This window comes from Oryzias latipes, chromosome 2 (genome assembly GCF_053564925.1).
Source record: "Oryzias latipes strain Hd-rR chromosome 2, Olatipes_Hd-rR_3.1".
NCBI lineage: Eukaryota > Metazoa > Chordata > Actinopteri > Beloniformes > Adrianichthyidae > Oryzias > Oryzias latipes.
The window spans coordinates 16,135,910-16,159,016 of NC_136238.1; the positions used below are offsets into that span (position 1 = coordinate 16,135,910).

General features: G+C 39.2%; 1 protein-coding gene across 7 annotated transcripts in view; it reads right to left on the reverse strand.

Moving 5' to 3' along the window:
• LOC101162908 (nck-associated protein 5) overlaps positions 1–23,107 on the reverse strand; it is a 165,462-nt gene that overhangs the window by 54,988 nt on the left and 87,367 nt on the right. For 6 of the 7 annotated variants that reach the window (XR_013654212.1, XR_013654213.1, XM_078943191.1 and 3 more), the window contains 2 exons: positions 20,774–20,837; positions 6,693–6,826 (listed from right to left, as the gene is read on the reverse strand). Coding sequence is in view for 5 of the 7 variants with exons in the window: in XM_078943191.1 (XP_078799317.1) it covers positions 6,693–6,826; positions 20,774–20,837 (198 nt within the window). In the remaining 2 variants the exon portion in view is untranslated. Of the gene's footprint in view, positions 1–6,692; positions 6,827–14,590; positions 14,831–20,773; positions 20,838–23,107 lie in introns of those variants that run through there. The other variant, XM_078943197.1, reaches the window with a different exon arrangement.

The window sequence follows — 23,107 nt, forward strand, 5'->3', positions numbered from 1 at the left end:
TAAATGCTAAATGTTCAGTAAGCCTTGCAGTTGTTTTTGTTATTGGACATGTACTACTTAGTTCTTGCCTGGGATGGGTACTGAACTGTAACTCTGTGCCAAGTTACTGCCAGTACCATATAAAAACACAGATTGTGGTGCTTTGTAGTGGGCTCCAGATAAGAACGAGTTGCACCTGAGATGTATCACGACACATATTGTATCGTGAGACACAGGTGGAAGACTTATCAATACACACCCCTACTACAAACAGCTCCCTCTTAGAGTGCCTTATCCTTTCCCGGTCCAGCTGTACTGCCTGTTGGAATGGTAATGAGACTAGCACATGAGTGCGAGCACACTCCACAGCTCTAAAACTTCCCTCTGTGGACCAAGGAGGGGTGGGGGGATCAACCTAAGCGTGACCATCCAAACAACACGTCTCGACTTGAAAAGCCGTCCGTGCCTGTTTACATCATTGGTGCATGACTTAAATACACACGTGTGTTGAATATGCGAGTGCTCAGGACATGTTCTCACATACTGAGCATACTGAGTGATGTGCAAAGAGAAACGGTTGGCAGTAAATCTGCAAACAGCCTTCATCGCCTGCTGTTGTTGTTAGTCCTATGGTGTGTCTCCCACATCCTGCTGCAAAGTCCAGGACTGCAATCTTTCAATGGTAAAAAATGGGTTTTTGATGTAAAGGCGACTAGGAATAGGGTTAGGGTATCTCAGAATAATGATATTAAACAACAAATGTTTTTACTTCTTTTAACAAAATTTCAGATTACTCTTAGCAACATTTACCAGGGACTGATTTAAAGTCCCACTCTAATCATCTTTTGATCCATTGTAAAAGTGCTGCCAGAAGTCTTTTAATTATGATTTTGCCTTTCTTAGCCAAAATCGCAAAACCTCTGTAATATTGTAAGACATAGTTTCCTGCAGAGTTTAGTGGACATTTGCCTCTAAATTGTGTCCGTGGAGCAACCCCACCTCCACTTTCTGTCACCCGTTTGTTTACACGCTCTCCCGCTATCTTACAGCCCCTTGCAACCCCTACCTAAAACAACTGGCACAATAAACGGGCTACTAATGTTGGGGCAAACACAATTTAAGTCAGATGCCAAGAAAACGATGATGGACATGGATCTAGTTGTCTACTAGTGGATGCATCAGAATGGAGCGGAGCAGGCACCTTCTGGCCCGCCGACTGTAGCGTCTACGTGACAACTACAAACTTTTTTTTTTACAAGCTGCATTTTTTTTGTCTGGTCCTGATTCACAACAATGTAAATAAATAAATACTAAGACATGCAATTATAATCTTAAGTTGCTTTATATGTGTTCCCCATTATCAAAAAATGAAACAACGTGCCCAAGAACACTTATCTATTACCAAGGTTGGTAATCAAACCAAAACCACTTTGCTACAGATAACCCTCAATAACCTCTCTTATTTCCTTTTGAGATGTATAATTCACAAAAGAGAGAAAGTATTTTAGAGCCAGCAAGCAAAAGCTGAACGCAGTGGATAGAAATAAACAATTATCACTGAAAAACTGAAATATGACTACATCTCTGCAGCTCATTACCTTAAAACGGTCTCTCTCATCTTCAGGCTAGAGTCAGGGCCCCCCACTTTGTTCTCCTCTGCTCATTGGTCATCCTGTCAGAGTGTCGGTGAAGACGAGGACAAGGACAGTCCTTGCAGGAAAGACATCTACGTACAACTAATGGCTTCTATTTCCACCTCTGCAGTTCATTTACCGTTCTCATTCACTGAAGCCCTGAAGTCTTCTGAAGTGCGCCCATCTTTCCTCCAAACTAACCTCTCCTGTCTGGGCTCTTAAATATCTGAGTTATGGGACTCCCAGGGTGGGCTGAGGAGGCTGCCGAGTCTCCCAACTAATCCGCAGGAGTTTAACGACGGCAGGCCTTGCGAATGGTGGGGAATCCTTTGGAAGGGGGGTTGGAGGGTGGTTGACCAAAGCCAAAAGGGGTTGGACATGTGACCCAAAACAGTGTAAAAACTCAACTGCTTGGGGGAGGGTATTTTTGTGCGCGACAAGCTTTATCTGAAGTTCAGCCTCTTGTGGAATCATTGGATCTCAGGTGTGAAAGTGGAAGAAAGGTTCCCATTTAAAGAGTTTCAATGCTAAAAATCCTCAGATTTTTTTGTTTTGTGTGGATAATGCTGTTTGATTACACCCCTTACAACCATCTCATTACTTTTATCTTATAAAAGCCTCAAGCTCAATAAAAAAGATTAAGTCAAACCTGACTGCTCTGCAGTATAAAGCACATTTGGGAGATTTGCTGTATTTGTCTCCTGCAAAAATCCCCTCTCTGGCCTCCGATTTCCCACCCATGCTCATGACTTAAAGCACTAGCCCAATTAATTAACAATACACAAATCAATTATGGCCTGAGGTCAAACAGATCCCGGTCTGTTTAAACGATTGGACATTCGTTTAACATGATTTGTGGGTCTTATCTCCACTGACACATTGTTAAGCGAAGGTTTCTATTACCTTAAAGCACCACAAATAACCCGCTTTAATCAATCAGTGCACGTGGATGAAGGGGGTTTACCAAACAGAAATACAAATGACTGCTGCAGGCTGACGTCATATTTGCCTCAGCTTGGTGCAAAACCTGCACCAAGCTGAGGCTGCAAAAGCCGCTATTGGGGCAAAGGTTGATGGGAAGGCAGTTGGGTGACTAAGCTACCTTTGTTCCTTCCTCATCTGTTTACTGGTGTGGAAATTGCTTATTAAAGTGACCACACTAATGTCCCATCTGCCACCAATGCCACAGATTACTGGCTGTCACATAAGCATGTTAATCCACTTGGGGCTGGGTAGCAGGAAACACACTACAGATTTGGTTCTTAACTGCAAATTTAGAGAATTTGGGTAGCTAGCTGGTTAGATAAGATATAAAATTGAGGTTGCTTACTGCAAAAACTTTGGATTTCCAGTAAAATCCCTTCTTTTCTTGCATCCAGTTTAGGCCTTTGTCACAACTGCCCTTACAGGTAGATAAAAAAATGGGTAAATCTCTACAGGGCACACAGGTGGCTTGCAGGAAATATCCGGGTTGTAGACGTTCGTAAACCCGTAGAGTGTGAATGTTAATGCAGATTTTTTTTGGGCATGCTGCTAGCGACAGGTTGTTGGGAACACTCAAACAACAAGTATTAAATAAGGGGAAGTAGGTGAGACGCACGTGTGTTGTACAGGTTTTTCCTTTGTTCAAACCCACCCAAAACCCTGCGCACTGCACAAGGGGCTCGTTAGGGCTGTTCAAGAGATAACTGCATACTCCTTGTGCACAGCCTGACTATTAGAATTTAAAAAATTGAGTAATTGAGGTATAGTTTGTGTGGGCATCCTATGGGCACTTATTGATCACCTACACATGCCATGCGTGAAGCTCTTGCGTGCGGTGAGTAAGGAGCCAGTTCGCGTACCTTACTCATGAATAGGTTTAGGGTTAGATAGGTGTAAGGTCATTGTATCACAACATCATTCGTACATCATAAGTGCATGTAACTTACATTATCCTTACAAACACTTCACAATATACATGCTATGTTCTTTTTCCATTACGTCACGTAATGTGGTCATACAAGCCTTAAGAACACTGCAAAACACCTGTGCTCCCCCTAAAATACAGCTGTAACTGCTGTAGCGACGACCCCGTTTTTTCAGCAGAACTGGCGTGTATTTCCACAAACCTTTTCACACTTTCTTGGCAACCAGTGCTGGTAACTGTGTTGGACAATGTGCCACATCTGGCTAGTCATCATTCAAATCCAAAATAGAGCATATAGTCAGGTCCAGTAGGCAGAGGCGATGATAAAGATCTGTTCCGGACAGGTTTATGTAGAGCTGTGTCATGATTTACAGAACGGTGACCACGGGTCCTTGGGAATGACCCCTAAATGATCATAGCAGAGGCTACAAGTCTCCTCAAGACATACCAAATGAAAGAAAGTTAACTTGTAGAGATTATATTAAACAATTGCCTTTAAAATTGTCTTGTTACAGGACCTTTAAATTAGCAGGAACTAAAGGAACACCAAAGTCATCAATGGAACATTTTATACATGCAATAAATCTCGGTAACGGCTGTTTAATATTTCATACCGTTCCCTGTTGGCGACTCTGCTCAAGATTTTTTTTTTCTCCCAACTTAATGAGAAGATAAGGAGTCAATGTGAAATCCCGCACAAGTAAAGGGATGAATGCCTATCGCCTAATTATGGCATCTTGTCAGCTCCGACTTATGATTTGCTGCTACACTTCAGCAGATGTGCAACAAAGAGCGAATTCATGCAGCCTGCGTATGGAAAGTTAGGAGGAGGGCATTATCTGAACACTTCCTGGCGTATTGAGTCTCGCTTTCAATCATTCTGGTTTATTTCAAGGTCAAGTTACTAAAAGGAAAACCATGGCAATAATTAGAGGGAATGGTAAGAGCAACAGAAAGAAAAAAGGAGATTCCTTTATAGGGCAAAATAAAAGATAGGTATTGACCATAAATAAATATGTCTTATCTGAGAACACATGACCTTACACTAAAGATGTACAACAATATTTTCTCCTATCCGGTACTTTGAATGATATTCTGCTCATCATATCCCTTAACAATATTTCAATCAGACTGAGGTCAGGACTCTGTAGACCTGTGTGGCTCCAACTACAGGAGAACTGCTTGTTCAATTCAAGTTGATGCATGAGCTATCTCCAAACTCTATATTGAGACCTTACCTTGCTGGGCTGTGACTGTTAGTGACAAATTGCAAACAGCAATCACAAGGGGAGTTCCAGTTTCTCAGGTTCCCTCACATGAATGGTAATTACTTGTTTTTGTGTTATGGTAACAAGTTTTGTTCAAAACACTCAGAGCTGGAGTTTATGTCTCAAACGATTCTAAAATCCTTCTAAGTGAAGTTTGCAAGGTGTTTTAAATCACCTTAGATGTCAGATGACCTTATAAAGGGACGACAATCAACTTATCTAAGACTGATTAAATTGTGATTAACCTAAACAGAATGTTGAAATTACAAAATCAGAAAGAACATCAGTGCCACAACAGATTTACATAATCAATCTACCATCAAAGTATAATCTTAATGCTTTACATTCAAAATACCTGCTTTTTTTGTATTGTTAGCTTATCACAAGCCTTAGTAGTTTTCTTATTTGCTAGTTAAAAGTTTTGTTTGATCTGTTGTCTCATTTTTAACAAATGGCTTTCTTAAAGCAAAAAGTCAAATGACGAAACAATTTACTTATACTTATGTTTACATATTAGACTTGCCATGCTAATGCTAATATTGTATTTTTACTTTGGTAAAATAACCTTAAAAATTATCTTTTTTAAAATTACTCTTAGGTAATTTTAGATTTTTTTTCATTTGTTAGGAATCAATAGATAAACAGATTGTACTTTAATTGATCCCACAACAGGGAAATTGATTTGTTACCATAGCTCAAAAAACAAGATAAAAGTAAGAAAAATAATTAATAACAGATAATAAATAGCAACAAATGAGTAGATAATCTACCAGGGCGACTGATCCGTGTAAACAAAAGAATGAATGGGGCCATATATCGTCAGATTTTGAATGAAAATCTCCTTTCAACAGCAGTATGAAAGGTGGCTGAGTCTTTCAGCATGATAACAATTCCAAACACACTGCCCTGGTAACGAAGGAGTGGCTTCATAGGAAGCATTTCAAGGTCCTGGGGTGGCCTAGCCAGTTTCCAGATGTTAACCCTATAGAAAATTATTGGAGGATGTTCTTGTTGCCCTGCAATGGCCCCAAAACATCACTGCTCTAGAGGAGATCTGCATGGAGGAATGGGCCAAAATAACAGTTTGTGATAACCTTGTGCAGATTTATGGAAAATCTGTGACTGTTGTCATTGCCAACAAAAGGTATATAACAAAGTACTGATTTGAACTTTTGTTTTTGACCAAATACTTATTTTCCACCATAATCTACAAATAAATTATTTAAAAATCAGACAATGGAATTTTTCTGGATTTTCTTTTTTCATTTTGTTTCTGAGAGCTTATGTATACAAATGATAAAAATTACAGGTCTCTCATTTTTTTAAGTGGGAGAACATGCACAGTAAGTGGCTGACTAAATCCTTTTTTTGGCCCACTGTATATCCAAAAGTCTACCTTAAATTAGGGCTATGGATATTTCATTTCTGAGGTACTATTTAATGGTTTTTCAGACCATCTCTCAAAAACTAGTGCTTAGAGAGTTTGAGCTGCAAGTGAAAACGTTTGCCCTTTAGAGGCCTTGTTGATTCCTACTGCAAGCAACAGAACCATTGAATTTGTTCCGGGTCGAAAGCTTTTGCTTTGGGTGATGGAAATGCAGGGTTTCTTAAAGCTCAATACAGCCAAGCATCACTGTCATTAAGAGTATTTTCTTGGCTGATTATTATGTATTGCAGATGGCTTATAGGGAAATTTCAACTACATTTAAGTGGCAGGAAAAAGGAATCATGAGAACCATTAGAAAGCTTCATACACTCACTGTAATGTTGATGTCTGCATTAGCGGTGTTTGTCAAACTTCAAATCTAAAGATAATTGTTTTCTCCACTCAAGTCAGATAGTCGTTAGCCATTTTGAGGCCTCTAACCAAAAGTGGGCTCTTGGCCCTAAAGGTCTTTTTACCTGGAGAACTGCTGCTGCAGTGAAATCATCTGCGCCCTTCCCAGCTCTGACTCCTCCGTCACTTCCCGGAGACGCTTCTCACTCTCCAGTCGCAGGCGTCGTTCTTCCTCTAGCTCGTGGATCAACTTTTCTCGCTGCAGACAAGAGAAAAGCTGTTAACTCACAGCAGCCTGAGGCTTAAAGGGTTCTCCAAAGGCCGCCATTTTTACGGCCCACAGGGGCACCATTGATATTCCTGTTTTTTGGGATGAGACCTGATCTTTGACCTCGCCAGAAATAAAAAAAAAAGTGTAACAGGATGCCAGAGCTTGAACACCAGAACATCTGTGACAAAAAGCTCTAGCAGAGCGCTTCTTCTCATATTCTTGTGTGTTTTTTTCAGCTCAATCCCATGTAAGGCAACAATGACATTTAGACTTTTAAATTGGCTGTGCTTGTGGACGCGAGTTGTTGCTTTAGAGTGCTCTGAATGAACTTCCCACTCGTTCTGCCTCTGTGGCAGAAGGTTCACACAAAATGTCAAACAACATCCCTCCAGAGTCTCGCTGTTTCCTGCACTCTTTGTTTTTTAATAACCATCCTCTGCTATTTTCATTTATCCTTACTGAGTTATTGCTTGGTAACTTTGCAAAGGCTTGATTGTTTTTTAAGAGTAACTTCAGCCTCATCTGATCCATCCATTGTTCAGCTACCTATGCATCGCCCTCAGCAACGGGCGTTCAAGAAGCCACTTCTAATAAAAAGTTGATGTAAACACGGATAAATGCGCGTTTTGGGCTTTCACGTTCAAAACTCTAATGCGTTTTCGAGCCCTACATGCAAAAAGTCAAACAACTTGCACTTTAACCAATCACAGACTCGGATTTGGCAGTGACGCATACATGGCATCCTTTTTCCTTAAAGGAAGTGCCAACTGTTTGAAAATTGATCATGGAGGAAATAATTGCGGTTGGAGCCGAGCCAGAATTATGCTATGTTCACACCGGCCTCTGCAACGTGCGTTTAAGCAGCCACTTCCAATGAAAACTCTACGTAAACTCACGTTTATGGCTTTCACATTCAAAATTTGTGCATTCACACGGATAGCTACACAAGCTTTTATGATTGTTATCGGGCTCTAAGTACAAAACACTTTGCAATGAAATGAAAATTGATCATGGAGGAGAAATTAATAACTGCGGTTTGTGCCTGGCCAGACTTATGCTAAGTTCACACAGGCATTGATAGCCCGCGTTCAAACGCCCATAATGATGGGTGAATCCACACTTTTAAGATTCAATACGATACCAATAATAAAATAATATATACAAGCTATCAATACAAATTTTTGGTACCTCTTATTGGTGATTTTTTTTTCTTCCTCGAGCATATTTTTTGTTATTCTAAAAGCAAATACCATCAAAACTGGCCAGGTAACAACTTAAGTGTGCAAGATTAAAAATACAAAATCGTTCTTTCCAAAAGCCCCTACTCGTGCTGTGTTGCTAATGGAAACACGCACAACTCACGGCTCCTCTGTTTTTAGGACTGATGGAGCAGTTCATCATACCGTGGGCTAGGGAGTTTTGAAGCACAAAACATTGGAATAACTCACCAAATAACCAAAAATATCTCAAATTTGACATATACTTTTATTTTCTCCTTTATAAATTAGTAGTCCCATCACTAAGCAGGTATTTCTAATGAAAGGTAATTGTAAACCCAGGCTTTTAGAGAGCTTCAGAAGTTTATTCTCCAATTAAAATAAAGCAAAACCTGGAAGAAACTCCTAACTTTCTGCACAAGTTTTTTTTAGAATTTTCAGGGAGCATTGAAACTTAAAGCAACTGGTCGGAAATTTTTTGCTGACAGAGAAAATGAGCGATGATTATTGTTTGAGTTCTGCAGATTCCCCATAAAGCCAAGCATTTGCTGCTGCTTGCAGATTATGAAGGAGCAGCTGGCTGCCCTTCCCTGCCTGAACATTTAAATGATCAAGTATTTGTCAAAATCTTGCACAAAATTGCAAAGTACATGGGTGTGAGTCCAAGGAGTCGGCTTAATTTTTTTCATTTTCGTGAAAAAATTGAGTTGAAAATCACTTTTTGCGTGTTTAGCGGCAGTTTAGCTCAGGTGGTAGAGCAGGTTGACCAACAACCGAAGGAGGGTTGGCGGTTCGAACCCTGCTTTCCCCAGCCAGCTGTTGTCACCCGAGAACGGGTTCTCTGCAGCTCACCGCTCCCCCAGGGGAGGGGCCAAATGCAGAGAACAATTCATTGTGAGATAAATAAAGTAAAATTTAATTTAATAAATACACCCCACGGGATTTAGTGACACCTACTGGCAAAAGCTCAGATTGCAACCTACAGAAAGATTAACAATTGCGAACATTAAAATAGAGTTTTAGGTGTTTTAACATATTCTTGTGGGATTTGTCTGATGATGGAGGATATATGTAAAGGAAATTCAGTTGCATTTTGGTAGAGGGTGTGAGGGGCTGTAAGCTAGCGGGCAAGCATGTAAATAGTGAGTTCTCAAAAAAGGGAAACAAGGAGTGGTTTGCTTCATGCCAAAAGTCCCGCCCACAACTGCAGAAACTATGCTCTGGACAGAAATTGATTCAATTAACCAGTTAGAACAGGTTACTTTAATTCTAAGTGTCAAAATTAAAACACTAAATGTTTAGAAACGGGCAAAGAAGCATAATTCTGCTGAGTTTTGTAAAAGTAGCATCTACTACTGACCCCTAGTGGTAAATGAGAATATATGTATGTATGTATGTATGAATCAAAATGTAGCTTAAATAAAAACATGACAATAATAAATCACATAGTATTAGAGAAAATGGCCCAAAATAGAATTTTTTTTGATGTTTCCAAAAGACAATTTAGTTTCAAATGATGTGAAAGTAAAGGGAATTAAATGAAATCTTGTCACATGGGTACAGACTGCTTTGAAGTAAGGACAAAAAAATTACAGATGAAAGTCTTCCTGTTTTGAGTTTTAATCTTCTGCAATCTATACGTCAGATGATAGAAAAAGTTTTAAATTGCTTAAAATATTGCTGACATAGTAGTCCTGTTTCATGACAAAAAAACAAACCCCCCAAAAAAACAAATGCATCTTGAATTTTTGTCACTTTTTTGAGTCTTACTGTCAAAATCATAAAAAAACAAAAAAAAAATGTCCAGATATAAATGGTTTTATGAGTCCTTTTATCATCTGCAGGGGAAGCAAATGGACACAGATGTCCTTAATTTTGACAAAGGAAGCCAATGCTCCCCTTCACTCTAGCACGTTAATATTGGGAGTGGGGTCATCTCTGGAGCTCTCAAGACAGTGCGCTGAACTTGATTTTTTTCAATTATTTTTTAGCATTTTTTTTCATCATGGCAAACATGAAATCCTGTCCACCGTCATGGGAGGGATAACACATCAATGTAAGGATGGGGTCATTTAGACCCTGTAAGATAGCACAGGGCTGGAGTTTTTGTCTCTCATTTTTGCTCTCACGGACCAGCATCATGGGGACATCTAGTGGTGGAAAAAAGTACTAAAAATATAAAAGAAAAAAAGAGAAAACAAAGAAACCTCTAAAACTGCACATCTCTGAAGCCAAAGGAGCTACATGCTGTGCCGATTTCAACCTCACATTTCATTATATCATGATTTCTGTCAGAGATGCAGATTACAACAGGCAGTGGGATGGATTATCAAGCCCATGTCACCATTAAAACTGCTCATTGCTTGGGCCATAAATTTGAGCTCTTTAAGGAGCATGCTGGGAGTATGGGGGTGTGCGTGTCATAAATCAAAGTCATAGTGAGGCGTAAAGAAGCAACCTGTTTAGCCAAAAAGGGTCAAAGCCAAATCTTTTTTCCAATGATCTATATAGTAACCAGGTTTATTGATTTTAGATTGCAGCGTTCCCTCTATATGAGCCACCAGTGACTTGTTTTGTTAGTAGCAACGTGTCTGATGTGTAAGTTCATTGTTCTACAGGTTGGCCTGGATTTTTTCTTTTTCCACCAACAAAAATAAATAAATTTAAAAAAAAGCACAGTAGCCTTATTCCTGATTTTTGCAGCCCTGCACGAATGCCCCGGGCATAAACCACCAACTCCTGCATGTCTGCTGACATGCTCCTGCCAACAACCTCCATAACAATGCCGGATTTACAGTCGCTTTTGTTCAAAATATAATTTCAGCCCCTTTACAAGGCCAAAAGTCATTAAATCTAACATTACCATATCTTTATGTGGCCAGTTTTTCTTGCTTGAAATGTTTATTGTCAAGCCTTTTTGTGGCTAATTGGAAGCACATTCTGCTCAGAGCCCCACTGCAGACAGAGAAACGCCATTAGACAGTATCTTAAGTCAACACAGAGGTGCAATGATCTACAAACACGCCCCTACAACTTGCTGTGAGAACATTTACTTTTCTAAATCCAACCATTCAGAAAGATAATCCCCACTTTTTCAGTGGTTTGAGGAGCACGGATTGAAGTTCTGCTGCTGTCCAGTAGAGGGCAGCGGAACGCTGGGGGAAAAAGTGAAAGAGAGCAGCTCAGACAAAGCTGTCAAACAATAAAGTGGATAGAAAAGGCAAATGGAGCAGAGGGGGAGTGATCTATAAAACGCTTTGGGCTGCCGTATTTCGGGAGCTTTCAGGATTACAGCTGACCTCTGCTGTCTTCAGGCCAACTTCATTTCCTGCTCGATAACAAATGTTCCTATCTAGATTGAGGAGAATTCATTACTATCAACACGTAGTGATTCATTCTGCCTTCACAACTGCTTCGTAAATCCCAATTGTGCATCTAAAACCTCGTTATGGTCTCCGTGGTCCAGAAGGAATCTCTGTTTAGTGAGCGGATGTCTTTAGGTGGTTTTCATCCATCTAAGAACCCCCCCACACATACACACACTTTGTACCCTTCAAGATCCACCAAGGACTCTAAATTAATTACAGCTTTCTGCTTTACCGTGTTGGGTGCAGTCTCCCATAAAAGGCAGTTTTTGTATCAGGTTAAGTGCATGGCATTGTCAGCGGACTGTCTGTGCATGCATGAGTGCAGGGTTTTGGGGTACAGTTTGCGGGGCCCAATAATCTCTTCATTACACAGGCCCTCCACCCGCCCTTACCCCCCTTCCCCTCCCACTCAGATAGAGCTCTTTGACTAATCAAAGGGGCCGGGAGCGGATCTGGGGCTCGCTGCAAAAGCAAACATCAGGGACACAAAAGCAGCGCGCAGGTTCTTCATTCATAAATAAAACATGCCACAAAGCTCTGTACGTGTGTGCACGTTGGTGTGTGTGTGTGTGTGTGCGTGGGAGGGGTAGTATTAGTAGGACTGTATTTAGATGAAAGTGTAACATGAGGAGGATTTGGCCTTCTGGCTGCAGCAGACCATTTAAAGAGGATCCTTGAAGCGAATGTATGGAACCCTAAAGATGCAAAAACACAAGAAAGAAAATTCTAGTAACGAGTAAAAAGAAAAAGTTTTGCAAAAGCTAATATAAAATAAAATGTTAATACAAGAAACCTCCTAATGTGATGACAGCCACTGTATTTTCCGCCATCTAGGGAGCACCAGATTATAAAGCAAACTGTCAATGACTGGTTTATTTTCAAAAATATGTCATAAATGTGCACCAAGCTATAAGGCGTATTAAGGGAAACTAAAGAATCAGAGAAAAATGTGACAGTCTGTTAAACTTTCAGACATTCACAGCAACTTTAGAACTTGTTTGTGACAAGCTCTACATTAGCCACGTTAGAATAGTTAGAAATGTTAGCATAATCATAAACCTGTAACTTCTAACATTGTTTGCAACACATGAAAAAAAAAAGACCGATACCATTCAAACAAACGTTACTGTGACTACACTAAATCTGAACCTAGTTAGTAACAGGGAAAATAAAAAACACAGTTTAACACCAATACATGTAAGTAGCATTAGTGTATTGACAATAACACATAACCTTGTTTGGACTTTGAAAAGAAAAAAAAAACAGCCTAACATTTTGACAGTGCATTTTGACAGTAAACCCAACTAGAATTCATCTATATATAAAACGCTCCGGATTTTAAGACAAGCTGTAATTTTTTTGGAAAAAATGAAGGCGTTTGAGTACCAGCATGATGTGGAAAAATCGGAAAGTACAAACACAATTTTTAAAGGAAAGAAAATCGGAAAAAATCCAACAAGAAAATAATGTACTGCTTTACAAAATTGAGACTGCTTTACATAAAAGAAAAAACTAGCTAAATTCGAATATTTACTAAACATAATGGCGTCTTTTGTTAAAGAGGCACTCCAATGAAAATAATGTTTTTTATGCTTTTAACATGATCTTGTGGCATTTTTCTGATGATGGAGGGCATATAGAAAGACAATTAAGCCATTTTTGTTGTACTGGTAATGTTAGGTTGGGCTTGTGAGGTATAAGCTAGTGGGAAAGCCTGTAAACAGAAAACTCTTAGCAATAGAGCAGGGTATCTCTGTCTACAACCCAGAGGCGCATTTTAAATGAACTTCTGCTGTTCTGCAGGAACTATGTCCTAGAAAATGACAGTTCTCATCTGAAAAAAGAAATGGTCCAAAAGATCTTTTGAAATAGTTGCATCCCTTTTTTGGGGCCCTTCTAAGAAATACTAGGGAAACAAAAAGACAGCAAATTATCAGTCGTCACACAAAATTTGTGACTATAAAATTACATGATAGTATTGTGAGTCATGTGTTGTATTCTCCTCAACTTCCTAAGAATTTTTTTTAAACACTATTGTTAGAAAAACTGACTTACTCAGGAATTGTTCAGTTTGTAGCTTTAGATACAGAAGTATGGATAGCTGCACCTATTTAGAGCTATAAGGGGCTAATTTTCAATAGAAAAGTTGATTAGATGTGCCTCTTCAAATATTATCTAAGTATTTTTTTTTTTTATATTTCAAAAGTTTTACCCAGTTTTTTTTTAAATGCATTTCTGCATTGCAAAAACAGAATCATAGGAAAAGAAAAAGAAAAATATGTCTTGCATGAAAACTAATCTTATGAATAAAGTTTTTCAAAAGGAAAATATTCAAACATGTATTAGTAGCAAGAATTTGTTTTCTTAAAGTAAGAATTCTTAATAGGACTATATTTCTAATCGCATTGGCAGTTTTTTTAAATTCTTTTTTATTTTAAGAATTTTTTTATTCATCTCTACCGGGCCTGTTTTTGCAGTGCCACGTTTCCCTTCGTCACATTTTGTGTTCTGTAATAAAAGTTGCAAGGCACCTAAATGTGTATTTTTTTTAATCATCTTTATGTTTGGCTTCTCTAGGCTTCCATATAAATAGAAGGGGACTACACAAAGAACCAAAAAACAAAAGCAAAAAAAGTAAGTACATTATAAAAGATTTTTTTTTGTGTTTTTTATGTGTTTCTTCTAAATATTGCCCTGTTGTTTAAATTATGTTTCTGATTTATTTTTTGGCTCAAACTAATTCTTCTTCTATAATTCTTTAATATAAAATAATTGTATTATACTTTATTAATATAATAAATTATAATATAATATAATATATATAGTATTTAATACTAATTCTTCTTTTTCTTTTATGAATACATGTAAAACTAATTGTATAGAATTGGAATGAAAGCAGATTTGTTGCCTGTAAAATGAAGTTTGAGGTGGTTTTTATTCACTGCAGCACGAGTCCCGCAGGGCTCCATCAATTCAATTATCATGAAGAGCCACTACATTAGAGAGCCCCACTTCTGCATCAGACAGCCACGGGCGCTGCAGCAGATAATACACACACCCCAGGAATATGCTAAATCATACCACTGGCCCATTTATCTTTGCCAGGGGAGATCCCTCCACCTTCCCCCCACCCACCCACACTCTCTGAGTCCATCAGCCACACAAACCTTCAGCAGACAGGAAAAGAAAGGACCGGTGTGGAGGTTTAGACCTGGCTGTTCATCACTCCGATTGATTGGGCTCTCCCCGTCTCTCCGATTGCTCCTGTCCCAAGCTGATAAAGCCATTATGCAGAGATGACACCTGAGTCCCCAAACCTCCACGCTGTCACACGTCCTTCCAAACAGCTGACAGCACCCTGAGCACCACCAGGACTAAAATCTTTTCTCCGCCCAGATTCTTTTTTTTCCCCCTTTCGTATCACCTGGAAGCACACCATCCTGTAGAAGATACTGGCCTCAAAAATGATTTTTATCATGATTTAAACGCTAATAAATCACTGTCAGGACAAGAAAAACCAGCAGGCGTTAGTCAGTGAACCCTTGAGGGTGTCTTCCTCTCTTTGAACAGAAAGAACATTGAGTTTTCAGGACTTTAGAACATTTCCTGTGAAAACACATCTACTCCTTTTTTTAACACGAATGACAAATGTGCTGTAAAAGCAACTTACCATTTCATTTGTAAGTGTAAGCATATCACATCTAAATTGATTTAAACAATCACTTATTTATACTAGTATTTTTTTAAATGATATTAGGAAAAGAATTACCAGGTTATATATTGTAAAAAGTAACTGCCCCCAAACCTTACAACTGCTGGTGCTGCACCCTTAGGGGCAGAAAATGCACCTAAATGTTTGTGATAACTAAAATTACGTTTCTCATATTTGTGAAGGGGTTTTCTTTTTTATTTCACTTCATAGAACTTTTGGAGTTTAGATACATTGAAAGACTGTGAGGGAGTGTTGTCTCTGATCCATACCAGGGTTGTTTGAATTTGGATAGCCCTTGCTCTTTGGAGAGTTTAAAAGCTCACCTGTACTTTGCAAAACATGCAAACCTGCCACCTCTTGACAGTGAGAGGCCTAATTGAGTCATACTTATAGAACTAAAGTCTTAGTTATATATGCTAAGAGTTTTCAGGTCGGCCTGTGGAGGGTTGTAGAGACGAGCGGCCGCATCTTAAGGGGTGTGCAGGTGTTTTTTGCAGTTTACTTAAATATGGATTGTAACGTTGTTGTATTTGTGGTAAGTGTATTGTGAAGTATTTGTTCGGCAAACGTAGGCTGTACGGGACGGGCTGTCGTAAGCAGTTTTTACGCCACGGTCCAGTCCTTAGTAAGGCGAACATACTGACCCCTTACTGACCATAAAGCACCAACACCCTTCACATGGGGTGTGCACATGATACGTAAGAGCCTATAAGATGCCAACATAAACTACACTCTGATTGTCTATCAAAACTTTGGCTCTAGGGGCTCACCAAGTGATCTACATGCAAGTCTTGTGCAGGACACCTGCGTGCCCTGTACAGCTTTACCCATTCTTCCCATGCAGACTGCCCATATCCACCAACAGGGCAGTTGTGGCTTAGGTTTAAGGGAGAGGATATAAATGATGTGAGCACCAAGACGGTTAATAAACTTCTCTAAGTTTAAAACCAAAGCTGCAGGTCTCATTAAAAAGTGGTAAAATGTCTAACAGAGTAAATGTAAGAAAAAAAAAAAAAAAAGGTACAGGCACTTATTACTATGTTATTACCACAGGATTAACAGGCCTACCTGGTTTTGTCCGCATTTAGGTTTGGAAATATCCGCACAAAGTGAGTGATATTTTAAATTGCATGAATAATTTAGGAAGTTTGGTTCACTTTTATGAGTGCTGTTTGTGAAAGCAAACCAAACCAGGTGAATAAGAGAAAGTATTAGCATTGTATACACATTTGAACCAACTCCGCAGGACAATCTTTGAGGCCTTGAAGTAATAAATTGGTAAGGGTTAATGGCCGATGAAATATGCTTTATCAAAAATGAATGCATGCCGTGGAAGCCTGAACCATCCAACACGAAGCGGAGGAAGGTTCAGGCTTCTACGAAGTGCCATTAACCAACTTGTACCATCACTTACAAAAGGCATAAACATTCAATCAGTTTTTATCTTTATTCTTGTTATTTTTTTGGTTTGGATTGTTCTTTTCCAAAAAAAGCGGACAATTTGTTACGTGGTAAGGCCGCTACGTCCTCAGATCTCGACTGCAGCAGCAAAGGAAAGGCACATTTATGCTGGTCGTCACAAGAGATTAAATAAAGCATTAGTTCAGACAGGAAGTTCACCTCTTACCGCTTGCTTTTGTCCAGATGATGAAGCAAAAGTCTGCTTTAAAGAAGCCAGCGCAGTGATATAGAACATATAAGCTGTGTGACCGGAACTTTTTCTTTAGGAGTGCATTAACACAGTGCACTATCCCTTTTTAATGCACACCCAGCAGCCAATCAGAATCGAGAATTCCCCCAGACCATGGTATTAAAGTCCTTAAAGCACCCTAAGTGCTCTCGAGCTTTAGGTCATGAAATCATTGTGGAACAATTTCCTTCAGGATTTCCTGATAGAATATCATCAACTAGGAGTCCCAGACCATTGGCTTTTCCAAAGGTTTTCAAGTTCTTTTTTAGTCAAATCTAAGACTGTTTGAGATTTTGTGCAACAGTAATTTATTTTTAAATATAAAATGTTGTATTCAAAATGAATGGCTCGAGTTTTAAAAATTTTTTCACAGCTTTCGAGCTTTTTCTAACCTTTCACTTTACTGCCACATCTTCCTCGTGAAATAAAAAAGAATCCGATTTTACATTGGTGCGTTGCCGTCAAAGACTTTAAATCTTCAAATCTTTATCCAGCTGTGAAAGAATGCAATGCAGCAATCAGCTCAAACGTGCACAGACGTGTGAACACGGCTCATCAGACCAAAAAAATCCTGCAGATTTTTTTGCTTTTTTCTCAAAGCTGGCTCCTTCATTTTTGTGTGTTGTTTACACAGCCGCTTCCAGCCGTCGTAATCTTTAAAAAAAGAAAGCACAGCCCTCAAACACAACACCTCATCAGAGCAGGCGGCGCTGTCTTTACGAGCCAACATGCCGTTTCAGGAAAACCCGGCTTCCTGCGCTTGATGGACTTCTGAGTGGCATCAAAGGGCGAGACCATGACGGACTCCCATCTCCAAGCTAAAAAAAAATCCAACGGAACATTTTTGTCATGGAAGAGAACTGCTTGATGTGTGTTTGCGCTAAAATACTTTGTGTAACATTTTACAAATTATTAAATAAATGTCATTATACCTCCCCACAGCCAAGGGGCGCAATGTTAAATAGCAGGAGAGCCAACTTAAATATTAGTACATTTACAAACTGTGCTGTTAAGACGATTTTCCCTTACAGAGCTCCACAATGGGGGGGGGGGAGTAGGCATGGGAGTGGGGGTTTGGTAATGGGGGTTTCTTCAGTTTGCTCTTCACTCTGGCAGCACTTTGACATTTATCTCCTTCATGCAGCAATCTCCCTTTCACTGCTAGTGAGGAGCGATGCCTGAGCTCAGAAGCCTCCCAGAAATGCCAGAGAAAGAGGGCGAGAGGAAAGTCCAACAGGGATAATCCCAATTCAAATGGAGCTTAGTGATACCCCCACCCCCACCCAGCCTCCTCCTTTTCTACTGCCATCGCCGCCTCACCCTCCTCCTGTCTGGCACAGATAACTCACTGCACTCTCAGGCACTCGCATTCCAGCTAAAGTCATAATTAGCATGTCATCCACTTGGGCCTTAAAGAGACTGATGTTTTTGTTTCTTTTGTTTTTTGTGACAACTGGCATTCAGAGGGACAAACACAGGTGTCAACTCCAGATGTGAAAAGGAAAATGGAAAGAACAGAATGCCAGTAATGGGGAAACATCTTGGTGAAAAAAGGAACAAACATGGTCTGGCCCAAATGATTTTCCCACAGCTGATAAACACTACAACCAGATTTCACTCTTGCTTACTCGTTGAGCAACATCTGAACTAACTGGGGGCCCATCCTAGCAGCTCCCTGTTAGACATGTTGGATTTTTAGTCTACTCGGTAAACCGTTTACTGACCCAACCATAAGCGTGTGGTGATAACAGCTTTATTCCTTTTTTTCCATTTAGTTGGTGCTTTAATTTTTAACTGCATATGAGAACTGGACTGAGTGAGTACGAGTGAGTGGCATTAACCACAGAAAAAGACTTTCAATGAAATTAAGCCAAATCAGTCGCCTTTTTTTTTTCTATACAAACGAAGCCATGTTGGCGCCAGACAACGTCAATAATCAGTGATTGGTCTGATAGGGTCTGAGTCATCGTTTCTACAGCAACCACTCTTGCCAATCATGAGTGAGCTTGTTGGATGTCCACCTCTACCACTTGAACTTTTATTGAGTCATCCGAATGGTAAGTTAGAACTTAAATATGTGTTTAATACTGCGAGTAGAGCAAGAATGGTTATTCTAACCAAGTATTAACTACTTATTTCTGAATAGAAGTCTTTGGGATTTTGGCTTTTTGGAGCCAGCAGGTACTTCCTATTAAGAACACAAGGGGATAGGGGTCACACGTCCAGTTCTTTTATCCAGCCAATGCAATAAAAGTACAATAGACGATTTTCATGCTTCAACTTCTTTTTTGTTGTTGTTCTTTTCAAAAAAAACATGACAGATTACAAGCATCAAAGTACCACTGAGTCTAATATGTTTCGACTGACTTTAAGACTTTGTTGTAGGATGTGTGTGACCGGACTGTCAGGGGTCAAATGAAATGTGACTTCCTGTAAATGTTGTTGGTTAAAAAGACAAACAAAGCCAATGTGTGTTTGTACCTTTCACCTTTGACTTCAAATTCGTCAAGGCCAGAATTCAAATTGATGGTCTTTATCCAAGACAAAGAATGTATAGAAACAAAGAGGAATTTCTCTGAAAATTTCAAGCTCTGATAATTCGGTGAGAATGAAAATGGAACATAGGCATATATGTGTTCTGGGTCATTTGAAGATCTGATAATATAAGCAAACTAACATGAACAGTACTGGTTTTATGTTAACATCTCATCAGTTATTAATGAAAACTTGATCTGAAGATTGCTAGAAATTGATCTCTGCCCATTTCAGTCTGCAGCACTACTCTAGTATGAACTGAACTTAAGATGTATTGAAACCTTCTGCAAAACGAGCCCAAATGATCATTCCTCCACCTCCGTGCTTAACAGAAAACATGTTCTACTCCAATGTTAGAACCTTACATCCTTTTTCTTAAGTGCTATCTAACCTTTAACCGGGTAACAGAGGCTTGTATACCTGAGATGACACTTTAACATTTTTCCAAAATAACAGGTTTTAAATTGTCATGGTTCACTGGGTAAGTAGTGCTGTTTAACCCTTTAACATCTGAGCTTTAGTTTTAAACAAAAAAAGAAAAACAATGAAGGCTTTTAAGCGACCATTATAGTTCAGAAAATATGGTAAGTTCCTCCCTAAAAGTAGGGCTGGGTTTTTCACACACTGTTTTTGCATGTTTACTGTGTATAAGTTTGCATGGGAGGATGTATTTACTTAATTTAAAGACACGGTAAGCCGCAGATGAATTATGTCTTGAGCTGTAAAAACTCATAATTAAAACAGGGCGTGCTTGCTGTTTCACATGACTTATGAGTATTAACTGTAATTTGCACATATTTTTTTTCTGGGGCAGCAATTAACTTGTAATCTCAGGAATCTGTTAGTTTGCTCCCCCGAGCGGGTACGCTTCTTCGTGTTTTTTAAAATCCTTTCTTGTGGGAAGAGGAGCTGAGGAAAGAAAAAAAAAAAAAACAAGCACTCCACCTTAGGGGATCGATCCCACAAAGAAGCGCAAACATGTTGGGAGTTTATCAGCCCCTGTGTGCTGTTGCTGCCGGCGTGCTGCCATAGTCAGAGGGGTTGGAGCCAAACAGCTGCGCCTGCGGTCAGCTGCGATCAGCTGCTTTACCACGTGGCTTGACTTCCTGACCTGCCTCAGACACACTGGGTGCAAAAATGTGGAGGGAAGATAAGCACTTATCATGACCTCTTGAGCCCCATTGTCTGTTTTCTCGGAGAATGAAAGCTCAGCACTAGAGTTATGCTTTTAAAGATTGAGCCAATATAGACATGAGCCGTGAGTGGGTCAAGCTCCAGATGTGTATAAATTGGACCGGCTCAAAAGTTGGCTTAAAAAAATGAACTCAAATATCAAATATCCTTCCCCTGATTCTATAAAAACATACTAAAAACCTTAGAACAGGGACATTCTAAGAGTGTGAATTGCTTTACCATTGTTCCTTCACTCTTGCTTCGTGCGACTTCCCTCTGCAGGCGAGCCACAGCCAGCTTTTCCCTAAAACATAGAAAGAGACAAAACAGGTAAGTCAAAGTTTCTCTTAAGAAATTGTTCATTTTCAAATTAACTTTCGACTAAAAATATTTGATGTCTTCCTTAAAAAATCAAAGTAGGTCCTTAGTGTGAGAAATAAGCCCAGAGTCTTTAAAAACAAAACAAAAACACAAGCTCACCAGAAAATAACACTAATCGGGACTTTTTTTACTGTGAAAGTGTCAGTAGCATATGGTGTATAATGTCTTAACTTTTTAACTCTGGAGCTTTAGTTCCAGTGTTAGCGTTCTCTTGACTACCGTAACTCGTTAACTGTTTATGCAATTAACGTCCTTCCAGCAGACTCTGAAGTGGAGATAAGGAGCCTTGCGCTGATGTGCAACACTTAACAGTAGTGAAGAGTCTTTGCTTCATCAACATAAATCAGCTGATTCTGTCGCATAGAAAAGCGGCTTTGCACTATTTTGCCACACTTCATGTTTCAGTGCAAAGAACTTTCTCTGTGCACCAGAATCAGCTGATTCACACTGATTGCGTTTATAATCAAAGAGTTACGATATATTAAAGAGCAGGTCATATTTAGGTGACGGCATTTGCCATTAAGACCTACTCCGATCATCTTTGAATCTATTTTAAAAGTGTTCCCAAAGATCTTTTAATTACGATAATGCCATTTTTTTGCCCAAATAAACGAAATCTGTCGTTTTCTAGAATTAGAAATTCACCTCTGAGCGAAGTAAGCCTGCCCCATTTCCCATTATCCCTTTGTTCACACTCTCTCCCACTAGCTTACAGCCTCTCACACGCCCAACCTAACATTACTGCTGCAGCAAAAATGGCGAGCAATATTGGAGCTACCCGGCTATACATTTTTAAGCCAGATGCCAGCTCAGCGTATTTTCACAAATACGCTCATTTTTTAAACAGCTTTCTGATTAACAACAATATAAATCAACAAATACTCAGAAATGCATTTTGAACTTCCTTTTCTTAATACATGTCCTCTATCATCTGAAAAATGCCACAATGTAAAAACGCCAAAAACTTGGGTCTTTAAGGGTACTAAAGTGTTAAATGATTCATGGACTTGTTCTGTAGAATTTCATGCAAAATAAAGTAAAATCTTTTAAAAACTAATTTTGATGAATAATTTGTTCATGAATAATGTCAATAAAAGATAAAAACATCAGAATTGTGAACTATAAATAAAGGATTTTAAAACTGCAATAAAAGATTTTTTAGAAATCATAATTTTCTTTTTTTATGACTGGACAAACTATGCCAACGGTATTCCAACAGGACTCCACCTGTAGAAAACACACACTGATGCTTTTCAAGGGTTACAATCTCACAAAGAAGGCAAAATTTCCTAATTGTTACAAATGTTTCTAAAGGCCGACTAAATGGGAAGTCCTCATAACAGGAAGGAGGAGAAAATGGTGTCTGCGAACTCTCTAAAACACAGCTTGTAGTTCTGTCCAGACAAAAATAGCTTGGAGGAAACAAAACCCAGGGCATCCTTACAGCACACTTTACACACTCATAACAACCCCCCCCACACACACACTTCATTCTACTCATACACACACACACGTGTACTGGCAAGACACAAAGAAATCGACTGTGCACATCCAATCCATTTCCCACGTGAGGGCATTCCAGACTTTAATGGGATAAACCTTGGCACACTAGCATGGATAATACGGAGCCTTGTTTCAGAGACCCTCCGGAGGGATCAGAGGAGCTGTTGCTAAGACTGGCATGTCATTCTCAAAGGGTTTGGATCCATGTTTTCTTTGCCAAAAAAATAAGAAATGTTGGCATCAAAACACTTCTCTTTTTTTCACTGTTGCAAGCGCATTGGGTTTAATGCAATTGTTAGTTGTGCTGTGTAATTAGGTCAAAGAAAAATGTCTGGTTTTTTTTTTGCTTTGTGTATTTACTTGCGGAGGATGGAATTTTAAAAAATGAGAAAAGCACAGGCAAGACTGTTCAAAAAGCATATTGTGCTGCACAAATAAATCAGTAAAACAGGTTAAAAAAAGGAACACAAATTGTTACATTTATAGAATATTTTCATCAAAAACTAATTAATAAGTATAAAATATTTTTAAGTAAAAAAAAAAACATTCAGAGTATTATTCTACATTTTACAATCGCAATTAACATAATTCCAGCAGATTCTGAAGCGGAGAAAAGCAGCCTCACGTTGATATGCAACACTTTAAAGTAGTGATGTGCTGGCGCTGATTTGGTCTCTGAGAAAAGTGGCT